General features: G+C 54.4%; 5 protein-coding genes across 5 annotated transcripts; 2 read left to right on the top strand and 3 right to left on the bottom strand.

Moving 5' to 3' along the window:
• Positions 1 to 204: 204 nt before the first annotated feature.
• On the bottom strand, positions 205 to 2,180 carry MONBRDRAFT_18344 (uncharacterized protein; the record flags this gene model as incomplete). The annotated part of the gene is made up of 2 exons (XM_001744144.1): positions 1,954 to 2,180; positions 205 to 1,802 (listed from the first exon to the last, which is right to left on the bottom strand). Exons 1-2 carry the CDS (start codon positions 2,075 to 2,077, stop codon positions 205 to 207), a joined length of 1,722 nt encoding a protein of 573 aa, XP_001744196.1. The 5' UTR covers positions 2,078 to 2,180.
• Positions 2,181 to 3,896: 1,716 nt separating this feature from the next.
• On the bottom strand, positions 3,897 to 6,298 carry MONBRDRAFT_1039 (uncharacterized protein; the record flags this gene model as incomplete). Its single annotated transcript, XM_001744143.1, is given in 10 exon segments — positions 3,897 to 4,027; positions 4,150 to 4,200; positions 4,352 to 4,428; positions 4,556 to 4,804; positions 4,934 to 5,017; positions 5,342 to 5,535; positions 5,596 to 5,652; positions 5,669 to 5,776; positions 5,888 to 6,010; positions 6,206 to 6,298. Coding segments are annotated over 10 exon segments (1,167 nt in total), but the record flags the coding sequence as incomplete, so codon positions are not given.
• A 1,226-nt stretch (positions 6,299 to 7,524) lies between these two features.
• Positions 7,525 to 10,291, bottom strand: MONBRDRAFT_6860 (uncharacterized protein; the record flags this gene model as incomplete). Its single annotated transcript, XM_001744142.1, has 5 exons — positions 7,525 to 7,680; positions 7,793 to 7,849; positions 8,587 to 8,718; positions 9,122 to 9,180; positions 9,511 to 10,291. 5 exons carry the CDS (start codon positions 10,289 to 10,291, stop codon positions 7,525 to 7,527), a joined length of 1,185 nt encoding a protein of 394 aa, XP_001744194.1.
• A 4,438-nt stretch (positions 10,292 to 14,729) lies between these two features.
• MONBRDRAFT_20335 (uncharacterized protein) lies at positions 14,730 to 16,964 on the top strand. Its single transcript, XM_001744340.1, has 10 exons — positions 14,730 to 14,785; positions 14,868 to 14,943; positions 15,016 to 15,062; positions 15,170 to 15,256; positions 15,373 to 15,546; positions 15,655 to 15,742; positions 15,857 to 16,008; positions 16,148 to 16,200; positions 16,375 to 16,501; positions 16,636 to 16,964. The coding sequence occupies exons 1-10, from the start codon at positions 14,762 to 14,764 to the stop codon at positions 16,774 to 16,776; spliced, it is 969 nt and encodes a 322-aa protein (XP_001744392.1). The 5' UTR covers positions 14,730 to 14,761; the 3' UTR covers positions 16,777 to 16,964.
• A 559-nt stretch (positions 16,965 to 17,523) lies between these two features.
• MONBRDRAFT_36426 (uncharacterized protein) lies at positions 17,524 to 21,586 on the top strand (the record flags this gene model as incomplete). The annotated part of the gene is made up of 3 exons (XM_001744339.1): positions 17,524 to 19,914; positions 20,322 to 20,931; positions 21,081 to 21,586. The coding sequence occupies 3 exons, from the start codon at positions 17,524 to 17,526 to the stop codon at positions 21,584 to 21,586; spliced, it is 3,507 nt and encodes a 1,168-aa protein (XP_001744391.1).
• Positions 21,587 to 22,082: the final 496 nt, after the last annotated feature.

Raw genomic sequence — 22,082 nt, 5'->3', positions numbered from 1 at the left:
GGGGAATAGACAAACAGAGAACCGGCAGAAAGACAAATCGGCACGCCGGGAAAGAACGTAACGACCATTGAATTGGTCGCAACGCAGAGTCAATGAAACAACAACAAAAAAAAAAAAAAAACTGAGACATCAGGCGTTGCCATAACCAGCGGCACGCCTGGGTTGGGTCGCAACCTTAAACGATGGAGTTCGGCTCAAGGGAGCTTACTCGGCCTTGGGACCAGAAGCCAACACGGCCGGGTCCACGAGGGACTCGTAGGGCTTGAACGCCTTGACGCAGGCAGCAGCCAGGGACTTGGCCTGCTTATCATAGGCAGCCTTGTCCGACCAGGTGTTGCGGGGGTCAAGCAGCTCAGACTCAACGCCCTCGCAAGACTTGGGGAACGAGAGGTTGAAGATGGAGTCGGTGGTGTATTCGACCTGAGTGAGGTGGCCGTTGAGGGCCGAGGAAAGAAGCTTGCGAGTCATCTGAATGCTGAAGCGCTTGCCCTCGCCGTAGGCACCACCGGTCCAGCCGGTGTTGAGAAGCCAGACGTGGACGTTGTGCTTCTCGATTTTCTCGCGCAGCATCTTTGCGTAGACGGTGGGACGCAGGGGCATGAAGGGCAGACCGAAGCAGGCCGAGAAGGTGGCCTGGGGCTCCTTGACGCCCAGCTCCGTGCCGGCAACCTTGGCAGTGTAGCCAGAGAGGAACCAGAATGAGGCCTGGTGCGCGGTGAGCTTGCTGATGGGGGGCAGCACGCCAAAGGCATCGCATGTGAGCATGACGACGTTGGTGGGGATGCCACCAAGACCGTCCTCGCGACGGTTCTTGATGAAATGGAGCGGGTAGGCCGCACGAGTGTTCTCAGTGATGCTGCCATCGCTCAAATCCAGGCGACGCGTGACAGGGTTCATCACGACGTTCTCAATGATGGTGCCAAACTGGCGGGTGGTGCGCCAGATATCGGGTTCAGCCTCCTTGCTCAGGCGGATGACCTTGGCGTAGCAGCCGCCCTCAATGTTGGAGACGGTGTCATCGCTCCAGCAGTGCTCGTCGTCACCGATAATGTCACGTTCCGGATCCGCCGACAGGGTCGTCTTGCCAGTGCCAGAGAGGCCAAAGAAGACGGCAACGTCGCCCTCCTTGCCCATGTTGGCGGCGGCGTGCATGGTGAGCACGCCTCGGAGGGGAAAGTAGTAGTTGCAGGCGGTAAAGATGCACTTCTTGACCTCACCAGCGTAAAAGGTGCCACCGATAATGGCGACGCGGCGGGTCATGTGAAGAGCGATAAAGGTCTCTGACTTGGTGCCATCCTCGGCGGGGTTGGCCTTCATACCGGGCACGTGGAGCACGGTAAACTGGGGCACGTGGTCGCCCAGTTCCTCGTCCTCGGGACGGATGAACATGGTGCGAACGAAGAGGGCATGCCAGGCCGTCTCGGTGACAACGCGGGCGGGGAGGCAGTTCTTGCTGTCATGGCCAGCCTTGACGTCCATGACGTAGACGGAGCGGTTCTGGTAGTAGGCGGTGGCCTTGCGGTAGAGCCACTCAAAGTTCTGCTCGGACATCTCCTGGTTGCCGCCACCCCAGGCAATGTGCTCCTCGCTTCCGGGCTCCTTGACAAAGTACTTGTCGCCAGCGGCACGACCCGTGTGCTTGCCAGTGCGGACGCAGAGGGGGCCAAGGTGGACGATGCGGCCCTCACCGCGCTGAATGGCGTGCTCGTAGAGAGCCGCCGAGGGCAGGTTCCAGTGCTCCTCGAGCGTGTTGCCGATGCCCAACGTGTCGAGGCCATGGGAAGAGGGGTTCACAGACACGGCTGCAAATCATGGCACGTGGAGCCAAACAGGCGAGATCATGAGGGTGAAGGGGGGAAAGGCAAGGGGAAAAGGCAAGGGGGGAAAACCGTTCGTCGTGTACGTTGGGACGTGGCACGAGAGTGCGGGAAACGGTCAAGATGGATGACATACCAGAGATGGGGCGATCGCCGTAAGGCTTGTCCTCAAGCTTCTGCTCCATGCGGGCCGCGCCAGTGACGCTGATGGGCACATTGTGCAGGACGACGTCCTCTTGGGGCATGGCTGCGGGAGGCATTGTAATGGCAGTGGTGTATCGATGGGTGTGAGAGGCAAGAATGGAGGTGAGACTGGACTTGGAGGGATCCAGCCCGTGCTTCAAGATGGTGGAGGGGGAAAAGAGAAAAATACTTCTCGGGATCGATCAACGCCCAAAGAAAGAGAGAGCGGGAGGAGGTGGAAGGGAAGGAAGATCGTGCGAAGGAGCCGTTGTAGTACAAGTACTGCTGCAGTGCCTTTACCTGGTGGTTTGGTTGGAGGGGAAAGAAGAGAAAGAGGCAGCGAAAGAAGGGACCTAGATGCGGAGCCAAATGGCATTGGTAGTCGTGGTGGTGATGAGTTTTCAAAGCAGAGACGAGGAGGAGGAAGGGTGCGCGCGTGGCACGGGGGAGTGACGCGGGCACCACCACTGGGGACTGCGGGCACGTTCCCTTTACTAGGGTGGGGGGGGGGGGGGGGGATCTCACTGGCTTGACGTACCAATAGCTCCTTTGTAACCAGTGCACAGTGATAAGAAATTGCCACTGCCAGACGGAAGCACTCCAGCTCCACATAGAAGAAGGAGAGGTGAGTGAGGAGGTTAGTCGACGAGTTGCTTTACCTTTACCACACCGACAGATGCGGTCTTTTGTTTGTGGTCGCTTGGCTGCGTGGCAGATTGGGTAATCGGTGGGGTGATTGCGACATCGTTGGTGTGGCGTGTGAAGGTGGTGTGTGTGCTTTGTCACACTGGCCCGACGAGAATGGGTTCTGGGTGAAGCAATCATGCATTGTTCGAGGTTGAGATTACAACATACTCTCCTATCATTTTGGCCTTAAAAATTTGTCAAATGCGATACAACGTCCTCTAGTGTGATTAAGGTCACACTTTGTTGCTATGACGAAGGCAAGGATTGCGACATCGATTGCGACATTGGATTGCGACATTGGAAGGCTCCAAAACCTCCAGCCACACGCGCACACAAAACGGCAGTGTCACGACGGCTTCATGGAGCACACAACCCATGACTCGCCGTCCCCATCACGCCACACACGTGCCCGTGTCTTACCCCTTTCCGCCTCCCACTACAGCCATCTATTGCCCTCTTCCCAGAGCTGACGTGGCGACTCGCGCACACCATCCGCTGGCAACTTCCCTTCGGCCGATCACGCCGTCCCTCTGGACGAAGCATTTTTGCAAACAGCCACTATCGGAAGCAATGATCCTCTGCTTCAAGAAGCAATCGGCCCACGTGCACGGCCTTTGCTATCCAACCCCAAAGCACTGGCATCGGGCTCTCACCTTGCCTTGATTGATCGAGATGGACTTGTCCCACATCAAATTTTAGATCAATCATTTGCCTTAGGCGCCGCATGCGTGTGCACACAAATGCTTGGCCTCGCTGCGACCACAATCACCAAAGCATCTTCTTCCGCTTTGCTCAGGTCTTCTTAACAAAGCAAAAGCAACCACTGGTATTCTGATGCAGATGAATCGATTGGCTCGGTCGGGGTGTGGGGATCATGCACTCAAACCCCAACCCCAGTTCATGTCGCAAGGTCCATTGACCATTCAAGACCTCAGTGCGCACTGCGCGCACCTAGACCTCCCCATGTGAAGGAGTACCGCCATACGGAGAAAAAAAAAAACTCAACACTATCTCTACGTTGGCTTCCCGAGGCAAGAAACACCAAACGAGATCCGGCGCCAGCAGCTCAACTCGCCAGCGACTGGATACTGACAAAGGTTCCCGCAATACAACCTAGACGTGAAAGGCCGCAACCATGCATGAGCCACAGGTCCAGCGATTGTGCATCGTAAAGTAGCCCATCTGCGACTGGCAGCTGGCGCTGGCGCACATACCAACAACACCAAAGAACGTAATGAAAATGTCCTTGCTCTTGACCACTGGCCCCATTTCGTGCCAAAAGGTTCGCATATGCATGAGAGGTGGGAAAATCAAGGCCAGAAGCGCCGCACCCAGAGATCCTACATGGGTTAAAGATTGCATATTTTTTGTCAATCACCTTTACGCTTTCTGCACAATCACCAAAGGGTGACACAACCATCCCACACATTGCTGCGATGAAGCTTCCCGAATCGAAACCGACCAATCAGAGAGATGACCAAACCGAGCTTGGGGATACCAATGGCCAAACCAGCTAAACACCAAAAAAGAAGTCCAAAGTGAGACGTGAGACTTAAGAAGTGACACACCACAGCGCCGTGGGCATCCTGAGAGGTGGGAGTCAAGAAGTCTGACTTTCGCCTCCCCACACTTGCTGTTGCGTTGATTTTGGCCGCAAAACTAACCACAGATGCACATGATGATGGACCGAATCCCCAGCTGAACCGGTGTCTGCAGCCTGGACCTGACATTGCGCTCCACACTATGCGCGACACATGACCAAAATGAGCCACAAGCAACCGCAACGACTAGAGGTGACCCTCAGGAGATGAAACAAAGCGGGTGATACTTCAAACGCGTCCATGTGGTCGGCCAACGCTGAAACTCACACTGGCATGTAGGCACGCTCGAGGACATTGATGGCGGGGAAAAATTGGATGGCAATGCTCTGAAACAGGGCAATGCACAGCGCAATCTTCACCGAGTCGAAAATGGGCGTATCCGGAAGATTCAGGGTGATGGATCCCTGCACGGCATCCCCAAAAACCATGTAACCCAATGCTCCAAACGACACGTAAAGAATCACCACCACGCTCATGCCAATGTTGATGACCGTCGCAAATCGTTCCGGTTCCGCCCTGCCGTCAGTCAAGGCAGTACGCGCCGCGAGACATCAATGACGAGCAGAAACGGCGTCGCACGTGGTCTTTCAAAAGCCCCCCACCCCCACCCCCACACACACACGGAGGCATGCTGCTGGCGCTTACATGGAGTTCTCCATGGGAAGAACAAGGCCGATGCTCTCAAAGGCAAAAATTGAGTTGCCAAAGAAGATAGGGAGCTGCGACACGCTCATAAAGGCCACGGCTTCCGGAGCCATGAGGCAATGGAAGTCGGCAGCTGGTGCATCGGTCGTAGCATTGCCCACAACCGTGTGGTTGCTCGCACTTTGGTTGGCTGCACTATTGTGGCATGTTGGATCCGCCTGCACCGACTTGTTCAAGTGCGAGATATCAAACTCTGCATTCAGCACGGGCACACGCACACGCACAGGTACAGGCACAGGTACAGACAGGCACAGCGATTCCAGCCGCACACAAGCCAGACGAAAACGCAGCATTCATGAGATTCGTGTGGTAGAACAACTCAAAACAAGAAAGACCATGGCATGCTACAAACAGCGCAAGCTGATGTACAAGATGGGCGGGATCGCATACACACCAAAGATGACGATGAAACTAAAGATGAGGCAGAGTGTGGCCACGATTGACGTTGGGGCGATGGTTCGGAAGTCACGGATCCAGGTCAACAGAATGGCGCCCGGCAACACAATCAGGGCATATGCCGGCACGCTGATTGAGCTCGCCAACTGTGAGAGCCCATGACAGTTGAGGTCAGATGATGGAGCACGGAAACGTGGCGTCCGAACCGGGGTAGGCAGGCCAAAAGACAGGCCCAGGACAAGAGATAAAGGTGCGGGGTCAAGCTCGACTCGAACAAACCTCGTTGAGATGGTCCGCAATAAAGAGAATGTACACCAAGCAGAAGCCAAACTGAGTGATGAGCAGGGCAAAGTTGACCAGATAGATACCGTAGCGGCCAATTGTGCGCTCGGCCTATAGAAGGCACCCCGAAAAGGTAAGTTTTCATGTGTGAGAACTATTCACATTTTTTGTCTATATCTACCAGAGTGGGAAGAAACTGGCAAACGAGGCGCGTACCACATCAGCGTAGCTGAGGTATCCCGTCGAGCCCTGATCGGCCAGGTGCTGCTTCACCTTGACCAACATGTGCATGCAATGCACGGCGATCAGGGCGATTAAGAGGAGGTAGATGATTGACCCCTGCGCCGTAAACGACACACCAACGTATCACAGACCGACATTCCCAGTGAGTATGTGCACCGGTTCCTGCCCAGCGAGCGTCTTTGGCTCAGATGCAAAGGCTTTGCCCGGTGATCGGTGGAACCCGCAACTGCGCCGTTGTAATCGCCTCAAAATGTTGTATTGTGCGCTGAGAATGCAGGCAATGGGACGTACAGCATAACCCGCATGTGCAAAAGCAAAGGGGAGGCTGAGAAACCCGGCGCCAATGTTGCCCTTGAGAAAGTTGACGTTTGTCTCGAAAAAGCTGAGGGCACAAGCATGAGCAACACCGTCATGAGCACAGCAATAGCATGCCACCCACGGCCAACCCGTGTCCAAGACGGCTAGGCAGGATTTGAAATGAGGCAAACGTATCCAGCTGTCCCCCCTGGTGGGCCCCGCTGCCATATCAAAGCATTCCATCACTCAATGGGTAAAATCTTCAAACGCCGTCACCCTGGTCTTGACTCACTTGGTCTTGGAGGGATGTTTATCAACCACACTGGTGCTGAGAGCTTCATCTTCGAGTGTTCCGTTGACCGAGGCCTCGCCGCTCTCAATGAGCGGAACACGTGCCTCGGCCTTGCTCAGCCGGTCTTCCTTGTCCATCCTGTGTCGTCACCGTGCGCAAAAAGCCCCATGAAAAAACAAAGCAGCAGCCATCCATTTCGACGGTTTAGCTTGCTGTGAGGTTGCCAAAAGTCTCAACCCTTCACACCACCATCACCACCACCCCCCTGCCTCGCCCATTGCCCGCGCACCTGCTCTCCAACCCCGTTGACCTCACGTACGTACGTACGTCGCCAAAGACTGCCAAACGAAGAGAAAAGCCAAAAGGCAACCAATCGAAGAAAACTTGTGTGTGTGTGTGTGTGTGTGTGTGTGTGTGTGTGTGTGTGTGTGTGTGTGTGTGTGTGTGTGTGTGTGTGTGTGTGTGTGTGTGTGTGTCATTCCCGAGATGTCAGATGCTTTTCAGTGTCATCAATTATAAACTCTTTGAGACCTCATCAAAAGGGCACCACACACCACACAGGCGCCGCAGCACGAGTGGTGCAGGCATGACACACTTACTTTGCTCAAACCCCAACCCCACGCAGTGGGCATGGAAGAACGACACATTTTTTTCAAAGCCAAGCTTGGCAGCCATGAACACTCGCAGCAATCAGACACACAAGACAAGAACAACCTAGCGAAACAGTAACAAAAGACTCTAAAAAACCCCACGAATTAAAGTTTGCCACCAAGCTCGAGTTGAGGCAAACTTCCAAGTCTAGGACAAAGGCAGGCACACGCCCCATACAAGCTCACGAGCTCTCTCCTCCTCCTCCTCTCTCTCTCTCTCTCTAACTCTTTCTCATACCTCTCGTGAATAAACAATCAAAACTATATAAGTTAACAGGCAGACGCAACCAGCACAGCTCAAACGACAATCGGCACCCGCCAAAAGGTGTCCAGTTCAAGCAGTGCGCATGTGTGTGACCTGAGCTTGCAGATCACGTCACGACCAGCTGCCATATCAAGCTGCAAACCAGCAGCAGCGCACTAGCCGCGGTCATGAGCAGCACAATGGCATGCACAAGGAACACACGGCGCTCCTCGTCAAAGCGACTCGATGATAGCAAGAGCGTCATGGCCTGGTTGAGAACGAGCTGGACACCACAGCAGCAGGACGTGAGACCCAGCCGTCGGATGCTTGTGCACACGGGCGCTGGTAAACAATTTTTCTCTCGCCCTGTCAACAAGCCTGCCCATGGCGCGTACCTCGCCATCAAACTGGATGCAGGGCAGGGCGTTCACCAAGGCTAGACTCGGTGAAATCTAAGGGGTATAGCCCCATAGGAGAGATGGCCCAGCGTGCAAGTCGTCAGCACTTAAAGGCAACAACAACAACAACGACCACAACAAAAGCCCTGCCAGAGGGAAAGAGCGCACAAGCTGCTGGTACGCACCATCACCATGTACTGCAAAAAGGTGCGCAGGACAAGAGGCATGCGAAGACTATAGCCTGCTCGGGGAACGTAATCGGACAAGACCAACGACCTGGGGCATGGCCGTGTTCAAAAACATCGGGTCCAACCACATGAGCGCCATCATCAACAAAGAGTAGCCAAGGAAAAATAAGAGGACAGTACAGCCAGTCGCCCCCAACTAACCGAGCAAGGTCCTGCACAGAGCCGAGCCATAGCACGGGTCGACTTCCAAACCGGTCGAGCCTGATAAACCGTCTGCAATTGGAGACGAATCCGTGATACCACATGTGGTGGATGAGAAGAGCCACCTCCCGACAACGCATCAAGCACGGTGCATCCACAGTCCATACGTTTGCGCTGATTCAATGGTGCTATGCAAGCACACTTCTGACTGCTCGCATTCACTGTCCTGCACACAACGTGCCGTGGCGTCCTCTGACACCTGATTTCAAGGCCAAAAGAAAGTTTAGGGGAGCAAATTGCAGAAAAATCCCACACACAAAACGAAACCCGGCTCATGTGAGCGCAAAGTTAGACAGGGGAAAAAAAAAACACTGTCATTTGTTTGAGTGCATGCAAGGTTACCTGGCGGGCAGGCAGACAGCTGAAATTGTGAAAACGGTTGCGCATCTCGAGAGCGGCGTGCGTAAAACACAAGCTGTGGCCGCGGTCGAACCAGGCAAGGCCATGAGTTGAAACAGAAGACGCGATATACACCTATGCAGCAACAATGCAGGACAACAGAGGTGCGGGCAAGGACCACGTACTGGGAGCTGCTGTTCTCCAAGTCAGGGGCACAACACTCTAGAGGTTGGGCCTGCCCAGAGTGGTCACGCAGCAGCTTTGATGAGTGCAGAAGATGGCCAGAGACAAGGCAAGGCGTTGAACAGCGCGAATGTCACCACGCACATAGTCGTTGCCCGGGTGATGAATCATAACTGTATCTCCCGGCGCCGGCTGCAGAGCCAGCTCGGATACACAGAGACCTGGTCGGCGCATGTCGTCCCATTGATGCTGTGGATACCCCCAGCCAAGGTGAAGATGGAAGCGAAATGGTGAGGATACGGCTGTGGCTCATTCGGCATCAGAGAGGGCCAGAATCAAATTTGTCATTACTCACAAAGACATTCCTCAGACACTCGTTCCAGTCCGCAATGGTCTCTGTAACGCAGTCACCATCTGCAACAGAATGAACGCAGCACATGGGGGGTGTTTGTCAGGCCAAGGTGTGGTGTTGCAAGCAAAGCACCGGTGCTGCTGTTTGTAAACGGGGATGCCAAGGAAACACGCACCAACACGAAGAAGTACGTCACCCGGTCTGACGCTGCCATAGAGCGGAGACTGTGGATGCACGGAAATGACGGCCACTCCATTGTGGTGGGAGTAGCAACAGCTCATCACCACTGCACGCAGAAACATGGGCCAAAGAAGATGACACGGCCATGAGAAGAAAGGTGAAAGCTGCCCGCGAGTATGAGTAAGGAGGCTCAGAAAGTCAGGCCAACGAACCAGGAAAGATGATGAGTAAGAGCGCGGCACTGAGTGTGAGGATCACGTTGTGCCATATGCCTGCGCCGGCAATTTGAAGCTGTTGAAATGGGGTGCAGTTTTGAAGGTGCTCCGTGTCGAGCTCGACATAGGCTCCCGGATAGACCACGGTGAAGAAGGCGCCGCCACTGCGCACAAAAACGGCCTGACAGCGCGCCGCCACGGCGTGACCGATTTCGTGAAGGACGGCGTTGATAAACACGGCAACGATGAGGTAGCCCAAATGGCTCACGGGCAGGTTGACGCCGGGAATAAGGGGGACGACCATCATGACTGGCTCATGCCCCAGCCCCTCTGTGCTCGGCGGGTGATGTGCGGTGGACGGTGCTCCCGCGGAGCTGCCGGTGACGCTGTAATTGTTAGGGTCGACTTCGCTGAGACGGCGAGAAAAGCCACGAGTCGACTGAACGAGGGCCGCGTGGAGAACAGCGATCAGCAGAGAGCCGAGGTTATAGAAGACGAGGAGAATGGCAAGAACCATAATGGCCACGCTGACATGACCGCCCACCGCGAACCAATGGCGCCAAAAGTTGACGCCCCATCGTGAGATGAAGACGGCTAGGCGATCGGCCCGAGAAGTATGCCAGCGAAAGCCAAAGGACCCGAGGCTAAGGCCACAGCCCTCAAGAAAGGAGCGGTAACGGCGACCAAAGGCAGCCTGCAGGGCAACCTGGATGCCATTGTACGCCACCCAAACTACAAAAAGCTGCAGAAAAAAAGGCCAAGTTGACCAGGAGCTCATCCTAGTGGGCTGTGCCGTACGGCGCCCAAGCTAGGTGCTGCATGGAGTGAGGCAAGTGGATGGGCAAGTCGAGCACGCAAGGGCAAGGGTCAAGGGTCTCACAAGCTCAAAGGGATGATGCTATGAATCAGAACAATTGTTGCTGTAACGTCAGGAGGCGCGCGGCAGGGGGGGGGGGGGGGATGCAGCATATGCACAATGAGCCAAATGCACGCAAAAAGGGGGCGGGAGAAGACGGAGACCACGTCTTGTCTTGATCGAGCACAACACCCCGTTACGAAGGTGGTGACGAGCGGCGGACGCGTGATGATCACCCTTACCCACCCACACACACACACAGAACGCATTCCCCCCAGCCCGTCTTCCCTGATTGAAGGCACATCCACACTCACACACCAGGCCCCTCACACATGCCACCGAACACGAACACGCGATTCGACGTACCACACACATTGACTGCCAGGGCTCAGGTGAAGATCAACTCCGCTTCCAGCCCAGAGCTCGAAATCTGAGAGAGAGAGAGTGAGAGAGAGAGAGAGAGAGAGGGAGAGAGGGAGGGCACGCGGGGCAACAAATCACCACATGTAGTGTTTTTCAGACTTGTTGAAGGTCGTTTCATATATGCTAGTACGTATACGTTATTGTCAGATAAGGTTGATGTAGATGATGAGGGGGTTTGGGAGGTTGGTGTTTGTCCAAAGTGCAGCGGTGGCAGCGATGGATTTATGATGCGGAGCTGGTGCCAGAGATCGATCACAAGCGCTGGTCGCGGCCGTATGATAAGACGTGCCCGCCGAGCAGAGCAAAACCACACCGCCTCTTGAGTTTCACCGAGGGCAGTCCCCCCGGTCTGCAGACCACCAGCGCAAGCGGCCATCAGGTACAGGCGCTGCCATTCCTGCGCCAAAGTTGGCACGCCTATACATCTACATGTGTTGTTTTTTTCTGTATATATGTTGTCAATAGCAATTCACAACATCCCTTTTCCGAGCGAACGGAAAGCCTCATCACTGGTGTCGGGGCTGCCGTACGACGGTCGCGTCACCGCACAACAGCACGACGCCCGCGACTCGTTCCTCCTCCTCCTTCCTCCCCCTTGCTTCCTCCTCCTTCCTCCCCCCCTTGCTTCCTGCTCTCCGACGACAATTTGGGCTTCTGCATCATCGTCTGCTGGGACAGTAGAGTATACATGCGTGTTTGAGTGGTGCGCAGCTGTAGGCCGTCGAGGGGAAATCGCTGCGCGGGGACGTTGCGATTCGACCCAGTCCGGTCGTGCCGTCCTCGTGATTCGCCGTTGCTGGATGCCCACGGCTCTTCAAGCTAGCCTTGAAACACGCCATGGCCACGCGCCAGCCCGTAGCACCTGCCTCGCGTGGAGCTGATGCCCTACAGTTTGTTTGCTCCTGTGACTTGACCCATGAAGTCTTCCGCTTCAAGATGTATGCTCCCATCATGTTTGCATCAACCTCTTGCTCCACATCTACGATAGCAAAGCTCCTCACTGTCTCTGGCTTGTGCGCGCAGCAAATCCCTCTACGGAATTCGCGATCCAGGCAACGATCCCATCCTGAACGATGCTGCCCAAGCGTTTCAGCTCGCTGCCAAGTCCTTCAACGGTCCGGCCCCAGCCCTCGTACTGCTCAGCCGCCGGGCCAGCTTCTGCCCGGACCGCTCACCTGTCTCTTGGCGTGTTATCATCGGATTCACAGACCCCGTGGTTGAGGCCTATCTTTTTGGGGGCGATGAACCCCTCTGCATGCCGGTCACGACTTCCTATCGCACTTTTACCGACGACCCGGTGTGGGACGGTATGCCCCGCCCTTTGACCCCAGGGCCGCTTGTCTACTTGCCGCACGCGAGTCCTGCCTAGATGACATTGTCACAGCGACGCGCGGCTCAATCTCGTTGTGCACAACCCTTTTAGAAACCATCGCCTTGCCCCTGACTGTGGCTGATCTAACCCTGGATGCCACGCTCGTTCTCAACGTGTACGAGCTCTCTGGCCCGGGTGACATCCACTATCTCGGAGGTGCCATTCTTCGCCTGTTTGATGACAAGAGCCTCCTGCGCATGGGCAAGGTAACACTGCGCCTCGAGCAACAGCAATCCCCGATCGGCCCCGAACTGACCAATGGCGATTCAAGTCGTGAGGGAACCCCACTGCAAGCCCTTCAAAGGGTGAGAAGACGTGCCTGCCATACTCTTGCCTCATATCGATCATGACCCGTGGCCCTCGACGGCAGCCTGTCCAGCGCATTATTCCTTGACGATTTGCTGTTTGCGCGGGTGCTTGCTTCTGGCCCATCAATGCAGCGCTTGCAAGACTACTGGCAAGGCTTCCTCCCCCAAGTCCCGTGGCTCGATGAGCTGATGGGCATTCAACTCGACAAGATGCTCACGGTGCGCCAACGACCACAAAGATGCAATCCTGCAACTCACATCCTGTGACAAGTCGTCGGTCTCACTGACACACACATTTGCTGCCGTTGAAATACCCTTCCTATCCGTGACCTCGCATGTTGTGAAATCATCAGCTGGCCCAGGCCGAATCACCCCACACGCTCTTCTTGGATGTGTCCTTTGCCTGGTTTCGCAAGAATATCGTCTTTGCTGACCGCACTTCCAACTTTGTGAAAGGTTGGTTCCCAAGCGTGAACTCCGTAGCTTGCCCGGCGACCCTCACTGCTCACCACACACACGTCTCACACCACTCGTTACATATCACGCATTGCGGTCCTTGTTCTCACACGTTTGATCCAACCATCTGCCACAGAGCCACAGTTCAAAGCCTTGGATCCTGAAATTTACGAAGATTCCAATCTCGTACGCTGCCTCGGGCCTCCTTTTTTTAGTTTTTTTTTTTTTTAAAAAAAAACCAAAATCTTGACATCCCCATCGCGTTGGCTTGTCCAGCCCTGTCAAACCCGCCCTTGCTCATGGTTTTCCGCTTTTGTCTGCACCCAACTGCTAGGTTGAAGGAATGCACCACCTCCAGATGGGATCAAGTGAGCAGCACGTGTATGAGCGCAACGACAAACCCAACCCGGCAGCCCGAGATCGCCTTGCAGAAATGATCATGAAGTCACCCACGGATGAGCTTAGTGGCGAAGAGAAGGGTTTGCTTTGGTGGGTTCGTCGTCGCTCGAGATGCGTCACCGACTTTGATAGAGCAACGGTAGAGCTGCAAGCGAGTCATTGCTCGTCTTCTTCTGGCTCACGAGGCTTTTATTTGTCGTACGATGTGCTTAGGCGCTTTCGCTACTACCTCAGCCGCAACGGCACAGCTCTGTCCAAAGTTCTCAAGTCCATCAATTGGCAGACCAAGGTCCGTTATGCATCTTTTGCCTTCATTCCCTCGGCCACAAGAGACTTAAAGCTCATCGGGGCCTGCTCCATGTCTGCCAGGAGGATACGGAAAACGTGGCAGAGCTTCTCGACACGTGGGCACGGATTGATGTTGCCACGGCTCTTGAGCTCTTGGGCAAGGACTTTCGCTCCCCGATTCCCCGCGCGTATGCTGTTAAACGGCTCCATGAGGTACACTTCGGTGACCACTTGACATTTGAAACACCAGCCAGCTCACATGCCTTGACCCGATGCTTCCGCATCTCTTTTCGCTCATTTTTTTTTTTTTTCTTTGGTGCGTCTTTGACCAGGCAAGCAATGAAGAGTTATCTTTGTATCTCCTTCAGCTTGTGCAGGCACTCAAGTATGATCCAGAAGACACCCGCATCAGCGGGCCGGCCAGCATTAGTAGCCGCGCCAAAGCCAACCCCCCAACCGCAGGGGATGGCTCTTCAGGTGCATTGCAGCCTGGTACCAGCAACGACAACGCCGTACCTCCTGAACTTGCCGAACCCGGTCCGGAGCGCCCGCCCTTCGCTTGTTGAGTCTATTATGAATGTGTTTTCTTTTACAAGAGCTGACCCACCCTTCATCTCTCATGCTTCGCCCTTGTTCAACGTTGTGATGCTTGACCGCCTGCTCAGCTCCTGATACGCTCTTCGAGTTCTTGGCCTGGCGAGCCAGTAGCAATGCGGCCTTGGCCACGCAGCTGTACTGGTTCTTGCGGGTCGAGGCCTTTGACACCGTCTCCAGCTACGCTGCCATTTATCAGGTTTTCTCCGACAACTACCAAGCGTACGTTTGGTCGCTCAGAGCTGCTCCTGCTGCCTGGCTGTACCGACAAAAGTGTATCCCCAGCGGCTTTGGCTAATGTCGCAACTTGGGCTACGTCACAGCTATATTGCCCAACGCGCGCCCGTCATCTGGTCTGAAATCATGTCGGGGGCACAGTTTTTTGCTGGTACATGACGACATCTTGCCTTGCTGGTCACCCCATCATCATTTTCATGTTTTCGTGCTGTTGCGAAGTTTTTGTGGGGTTGTTTGCCATGGCGTGTTCACGGCCCGTCGCATGCGCTGGCTTGTTGGTCAGACCTGGAGGATCTCTCAGCTGAGCTCAAGGGAATGAAGCTAGATCGCCCAAAGAAGGTAGGTTCATCTCAAGTTGAAGCTGCCTTCTGTCATTCCATGCTCCAGTGCCCGTTAACCTGCTTGGCATCCAACGATGTAGGTTGACGAGCTGCAGCGCATCTTGAGCAGTCCCAAATGGCAACAACTTCACGACCTTCCCTTTCCTATGGACCCTAGTAAGCACACAAAGCAGTGCAGGGGAATCAGACCAAGCCTGCTGATCTTGACTGACCCGTGTGTCTGACTAGGCGTCCGCATCAAGAGTATCAACGCCAGATCTGCCAGAATCTTCAAGGTCTTAGCGCCCAAACTGCCATGATTCAATTCTCTTGCGATCCATAAGCTGTAGCTAGACTAGCTCACCTCGTGGGCGCGCGTTTGGCCTTGCTGACGCGTTTATAGAGTGCTCTGCAGCCCCTGGGCTTGACGCTTGAGACGTCCATGGGTGACTATGGCATCATCTTCAAGAACGGTGATGACTTGCGCCAGGTATGTCACCATGCAGCCAGTTCAATCTACAAAGCAAAGCCCGCCGCCGGTGGTGTCTGTGCTCTGGCTCATCTCACTGGGCTGATGGATTGCTGTGACCCGACCCCACTCCTCAGGATCAACTTGTGCTTCAGGTTATTCAGTTGATGGACCGTTTGCTCAAGCAGGAGAATCTTGACCTGCGACTCGTGCCCTACAAGTGCCTAGCTGCCAACAGCGAGATTGGCATGCTCCAAAGAGTCAATGCTGAGGCAGTGGCAAGCGTTCTGTCCAATGACCGCAGTATCAAGGTTGGGTAGCAATGCAGCGTCTGACTTATCCAAAATTCGCGGCGGGTCTGCGGGTGTCGGATCCAAGCGTCTGACCTGATGATGGTTTTGCCGGGACCTTGAACGTAGAAATACTTGCAAAAGCAGCATCCTGACCCCAAGGGTCCGCTTGGCATTTCTCGTCAAGCCATGGACAACTACGTTCGCAGTTGTGCCGGTGGGTCCGCACCTTTGCTTGTGTAAAACTGCAATTTGGGCGCCTCTTCGCGTGGCGGCCGCTGCCAATGCTCGACTCGCCACGACCTGATGACGTGGGGGATGGTATTCTTAGGCTACTGCGTGGTTACATATTTGTTGGGCGTTGGTGACCGACATCTCGATAATTTGATGATCACCTCAGAGGGTCATCTGATCCATGTGGACTATGGCTTCATTTTGGGCCGAGACCCCAAACCCATGCCACCGCCTATGAAGATCACAAAGGTATCATTGATTGCTTTCTGCCTTCTACCCCCATTTTGCTTCAAGTGTGGGCTTCTTTTACCCTTTGAGAGATGGCGCCTGCTCGTGTACATCGTCAATACACGGACGCAGCCGCTTCACGTTCTTGCCGACTCTGTAGGAAATGGTTGATGCCATGGGAGGCCCGGACGGCGAAGAGACAGGCGTCTTCCGGTACGAAAAGCTTGTTCCGCCCGGATGACCCTGTTTGGTTTTTTTTTTTTTTTTTCTTGCCCAGCTTCTGTTTGAGTACTTGATCCTGCCTCTGCCTCTCACCAATGCTTGGCTCTGCGCGTGCGACTGCCTTACGCTGGATCGCGAACCTTGACGTGCTACCATTCTTCTCAGACAACACTGCTACATGGGCTACCTTATTCTGCGAAAGCATGCCAACCTGATCCTCAACCTCTTTGCGCTTATGGTGGACAGCACCATTCAGGATATTGCCATCGAGCGTGACCGAGCGGTTGCCAAGGTTGGCTCCATCAACTCACACTCGCCTTTGCCCTTTTTTGCCTTGTGCGGCATTGTTTCACCAGAAGCAGAGACTGCACTTGTGTGTGCCAAACATACATGCTTCTCTAACTTCTCTGGGCTTGCGTGTCGTAGGTCCGCGAGCGCTTTCGGCTCGAATTGGACGATGAGCAAGCCATTTACGACTTTCGCAATCAGATGGTGTCTTCGGAATCTGCCCTCATGCCCCGCCTCATTGAGAATTTGCACGGCCTTGCCCAGCGCATGCGCAAGTAGAACCTGATTGGCCCAAAGATGGCCAGAAGGAGGCGTTTCCGCTGACTTGTCATTTAGGTGTGATCTTCTGTATGATCAGCGTGCGCACAGCCTGGGCTTGGCACTGAGTGGCAGCCAGCTTGTGCGCTGGAAGGACGAGGGTCCTGTACGACTTTTTATCTGCTCAACCCCAAAGCCAATGATTTGATAAGAGACTCAAGACTCCAATCAATCCTTGCACAAGATACTTGCTTGTGCAACCCGTCCACGCCAGCCAGTGGCTGTGCCCATTCTTCAAACAAAAGGAGACAGATGTTCATCTCTGAAGACACTTGAAAGGGATTATGCATGACTCGACGAAGGAACAGCCCATGCCCATGGTGCCGCCAGCTGCATCTGCTGATGATGGTGGTCACCACATTAACACGTGGGCGGAAATTCAAGTGTGCACGCTTGAATCTTAAATTTCACCAATCGTCAGTTTGATCCAGCCGAATAACGGGCAATTCAGGGTCAATAATGGCATCCCAAGACTAAGGAACCGGGGACATGCTGTGAGGCTCGCGCGGATCACAGACGTCGCCTCGTATACACGGTCTGAACAGTTCATAGAAAGGCATTATCCATCTCAGATGTTCATGTGATGAAATTCCGAAATTCACACACCACGACATTAAAAATTAATTTTTTTTCATTTTTTTTTTCTTCTTTTTGGTGTGTGTGTGTTAATGACGAGTTGGCGGCGTCAGAGTTTAGAGTTGGAGGAACATGGTGCTTGCAATGCACGTCGCGCCGCCGGGGCTGCCGGTCGCGCGGCGCGGGATGCTGCTTTGGATGGTGGGCATGGTTGCTCTTTGGGGCTGTGCGATGGGTGATTGTACAGCATTGGCCCAGCAGGCCTTGGTGCGTCATTGCACGCTGCGCCCCACGAGCATGGCGTGCACGCTCGACACGGAGAGTCTCCAACCGCTCACGGACGACGGTGCTGGCCATGCGAGTACGGCCCAAGACTCGGCTACCCAGCAGTATTTTGATAACTGCGTTGAAGCAATCGCTTTTGTCGGGACGAGTACCGCGCCCCTCTCGGCAGCTGTAACGCTCGGCAACTTCACATCACGCAAAGCCAGTCGCCTCAATTTGTACCGTGTTGATTTTAGCAAAAGCAGTGACTGGGCGTCCCTGTGGACAGCCTTGCCCAATGTCACCGTGGTGCAGAGTGATTTTGTACTGCCCGCCTACATTTCTGAAGCTGTGACTCACCTCACGCTCCACAACCTCTCGACCGTGGACAACCGCCATCTGCCAGATCTCTTGGCTCAATTGCCCAACCTGGTTGAACTTCATATCGAAGACAGCCTGCTCGCTGCCACCAAACTGCGACTCTCTGCTCCCAACCTACGCAGTCTGCGCCTGTTGCAATGTGCTCTGCCATCGCTGGACACGGACCTGCTGATCCAGGCGCCAAGCCTGATCGAGCTCAACCTCAGCAGTAACAACATTGTCTCGGTGTCCGCTTCCGCCTTACGTGCTGCGCCCGCCCTGGTGAATTTGACGCTGGCCAATAACCGTCTGACCACGCTGCCTGGCTCATTCTTGAGCTCGATGACGCAGCTGACTTTCGTGGACCTAGGACACAACCGCCTGACGGATTGGCCCAGTTTGGGGGCGAACTTGAAGCATGTGTTCCTGAACAACAATCGACTCTCCACCCTCGGGCCGCTACACCCTACGCTCCAAACCGCAAGCTGTCGTGTCAATGCCATCAAATCCGTCAGCAGCCCCGTCTGTGTTAACGGGGCGTCATTGACAAGCCTTGATCTGGGTCTGAATCGGCCACTCCCTTCACTCACGACGGCTGACCTAAGCAACTGCCACCAGTTACTTACATTGTACCTAGACGGCACGAATGCCAATGTGGTGCGCGAGGCTGGGCTGCTACGTAGCTTGACTCGTCTTGAGCGGCTATCGCTTGCGAACATGGCGCTACAGTCCCTGCCAGAGCTGGCACAACTCACCGCTTTGCGTGAGCTGGACCTGACGGCCAATGTGCTCACCACTCTCGCGTTGCCAAGCCTCCCACGCTTGAGCACCCTTGCCTTTGCCCTGAACGCTGTGACGGAACTGGTTGCTCTGAATTTACCAGCTCTACAAATGTTGAATGGATCCTCCAACGCGCTGGCAAGCATCGACTCGGCGCTGTTTGCAAAGAGTAGCGAGCTTCGCGAGCTGATCCTCAGTCACAACGCGCTAACAGCTGTACCGCCCACCCCGCAGCCCTGCCGTCTGATCGAACTTTGGATCGATGACAATGCGCTACAGACACTTGACGGCGTGGGCCTGGAGCGTTGCTTCAACCTCACCACCCTCGCCGCCATGAACAACCAGCTGACTGCTATGCCAGCCTCGCTAGTCCAAGCCCTGAGTCGCTTAGAGACGCTGCTTTATCGAAACAACCCCGTCATGGACCTCGAAGCGAGCACATTCAACACCGCGTCACAGCTGACCACACTTTCCATCCAATGGAACCGTGGTGGAGACTTTGACTTGAACTGGCTTGCGTCTTGTTCAAGCTTGCTCTCCTTCCTGTTAGCTTCGGATCGCGCCGTACGACTGCGTGGCTCCCTAATAGCAAGCAACCTGCAATTCCTCAGCCTGTCCGGGCTGCAACTCACCGAAGCACCGCCATTGCCCTTGACCATCTCCAAGGTCGATGTCAGCAACAATTCTATCACCAGTCTTCCAGCTGTCAGCTTGAATCATTTTCCTCAGCTCTTCTTTCTCAACCTCTCTGGCAATCGCGAGCTTGAGGTGGACACGGACTTTTTAATGGGCTCAAAACAGCTGCAGTTTGTGGATCTGAGTTCAACGCGCTCGTTGTTGAAAAGCGGCGATATTTGCCGATCTATGCCCAATTTGACAGCTATCATCGCCAATGATCTGTCTGAGCAAGCTGCAGACGAGGGCCTCGCAGACTTTATCACGGGCTGTGCTCTGGTCCTCAACATCCTAGATCTCTCAAAAAACGCGTGGTTGAACAACGTGAGCTTTATGCAAGCTGCCTTGCAATCGGTTGAGATTATGCTGACGGACAACAGTGTGGATAACAAGCCTTTTGCTGTTGTGCAGCTCCATGATCTGCCGCTCTTATGTCTTCACGAGGTACGTACCAGCCATCTGCATGCCTACTCAACTTTGCTTCCGGGTTTGTTTGTTTGTTTGTTTTGGTCTTTTGTCTTTTGCTTGTTCTTTGGTATATTGTGCGTATCATAAGCACCTCAGCATCGCTCCTGTTGCTCGAGCTCACCTTAGGTGAAGGTGATTCTGCAAGCCTTTCACTACGCTCAGCCGCGTTCCCAGACGACATACTTACAGCAACCGATGCTTGGCTGTACGTTGATTTTGCTTGATCCCGGCTGATTTTCGCCCACACGCAGTCAGCACACCCCTTGCCAAGTGCATCAAGGGCATCATCTCACTGAGAGCGTGTCTGGTTTTTGTGATTGACAGACACGTGTACCTGTAGCCCGGGCTATGTCAGACATGATAATGGCTTGTGCCTTCTTCAGGAGCGCCCGGCTTCAATCTTTGACACGAGCCTGGGCATTGCCCTCTTTGTTGTCTTCACCCTAATGCTGGCCGTTGCTTTGGGCTACGGCATCTGGCGCGCCATTCACTGGCTGTTCGGCATGCGCGAGGAACTGGAGCTGCGCGAGCGACTACTGGCTGATGCAGAGGATGACGTCATTGCCCTCAAGCAGGGGTGGCATATCGACGCAGAGGACATTATCCTTGGACGGCGGATTGACGTGGGCTATGAGGGGGCCTTTGGTGATGTCTATCAAGGCCAATGGAACAGCTTTGTGGTCGCTGTCAAGGTGGCTAAGGCACGCGTCGGTCCGATGCAGACTGATGAACGTGCCATGTTTCAGCGTGAGGTTGACTTTGTCATGCGGGCCTCGCATCCCTGCCTGGTGCACTTTTTTGGATTTGCCTACATGGATGACCGGCCAGCCCTGGTCCTTGAATTTGTTGAACTCGGTTCTCTGGATCGTCTGTGTCGTGAGACACCAGAGCTCTTTGATTGGCCACGCCGCTGCTCACTTGCACTCGACGTGGCACGCGGCATGCGTTATGTTCACGAGGAGATGAAGAGCATGCATCGCGACTTAAAGCCCGGTTCGTCGCTTCTTGTGGCTACACTAGTGATGGTAGCCTGCCAAGTGATGCAAGCGCACGGGGTCGTACCTTGTGCCGCTTGTTTTTGTTTTGTTTTTGGGTTTTGTTTTTTTCATCGCGCTGCTTCGTCCGGGTTTGTTTTGTTGCAGGCAATGTGTTGGTAACACGAGACTGGCGTGGCAAGGTGAATGACTTTGGCAGCATGAAGTATTGCTTTCAGAGATATCAGCAGAAATTTGCATCGACCTCAGGGCGTGACTTCTCAACGAGCTCCAGTCCCATCAGCACGCCCAACGCCTCATTGGATAAGACTGTGATGGTGGGCACGCCTCTCTATGCGGCACCCGAGGTCTTGGAGGGTAGCAAAACGTATGATCGCTTTGCTGATGTGTGGAGCTTTGCGGTGCTGATGTGGGAGATGAGTGCGCATCGTATTCCGGATCTGCTTGCCCATCGTGAGGCAGCGGAGGGTGTCACGTTTCGAGGGCCCTACTTGTCCAACCTCGCAGCCTGTTTGGCCGATGGGCATCGATTGCCCATGGATGAGAGTTGGCCAGCGTCGTGGCGCTCGACCATGACATTGTGCTGGGCCCAAGAGCCCGAGTTACGACCGAGCTTTGCCGAAATTGTGCTAGAGATGAGTACGCCTTTGTAAACCCGCCCTCGGCGCGACTGTTATTGCGTTCTTGTGTGTGCCTTCGAGACTGACAGACGACATACAAACTAAGAGACTTCCCTTTAAGCATTTCACTCCTCCACCTATCATATTATCAAATTAAGGTTCTTGACAAGCTTTCAGTACCCACCAGTTGAATTGAATTGACATGTGAATCAAGACCAACAACGGCTCGTCTGCCTTTGTGAAAAGAAGAGAAGTGCCCTTTCAATAGCCAGCTGGTCCCATTGCCAACGTCAGCAAGGCACGGCATCTGTTCCCATCCGGGCGTACTTCAAAACGGTCAGAAAATGTGCGAAAATTACATCAAAATCATCAAAAATTAACATGAGCACACACACTGGAAGTTCAGTTTTTTTTAGTCTTTCAAGGGTTGACGAAGATGGCAGAGGAGGCGGTTCCGGACTATGCCAAGTTTATACGGCGGCGTCAATGGCAACGGCAGCTAGCAGCCATGAGCGCCACACCGGTAAAG

Source organism: Monosiga brevicollis, genomic scaffold (genome assembly GCF_000002865.3).
Source record: "Monosiga brevicollis MX1 MONBRscaffold_5 genomic scaffold, whole genome shotgun sequence".
Taxonomy (NCBI): Eukaryota; class Choanoflagellata; order Craspedida; family Salpingoecidae; genus Monosiga; species Monosiga brevicollis.
The sequence above is the reverse complement of the archived record's forward strand: the minus strand, read 5'-3'. Positions and strand labels throughout refer to the sequence as shown.

Bases quoted from the DNA above. Each gene is read 5' to 3' on its own strand.
- MONBRDRAFT_20335 (XM_001744340.1), top strand. From the start codon at position 14,762: ATGAAGCTAGATCGCCCAAAGAAG. The intron at 15,257-15,372 runs GTATGTCACCAT...CCCACTCCTCAG, and splicing joins ACGGTGATGACTTGCGCCAG to GATCAACTTGTGCTTCAGGT. The intron at 15,743-15,856 runs GTGGGTCCGCAC...TGGTATTCTTAG, and splicing joins CTACGTTCGCAGTTGTGCCG to GCTACTGCGTGGTTACATAT.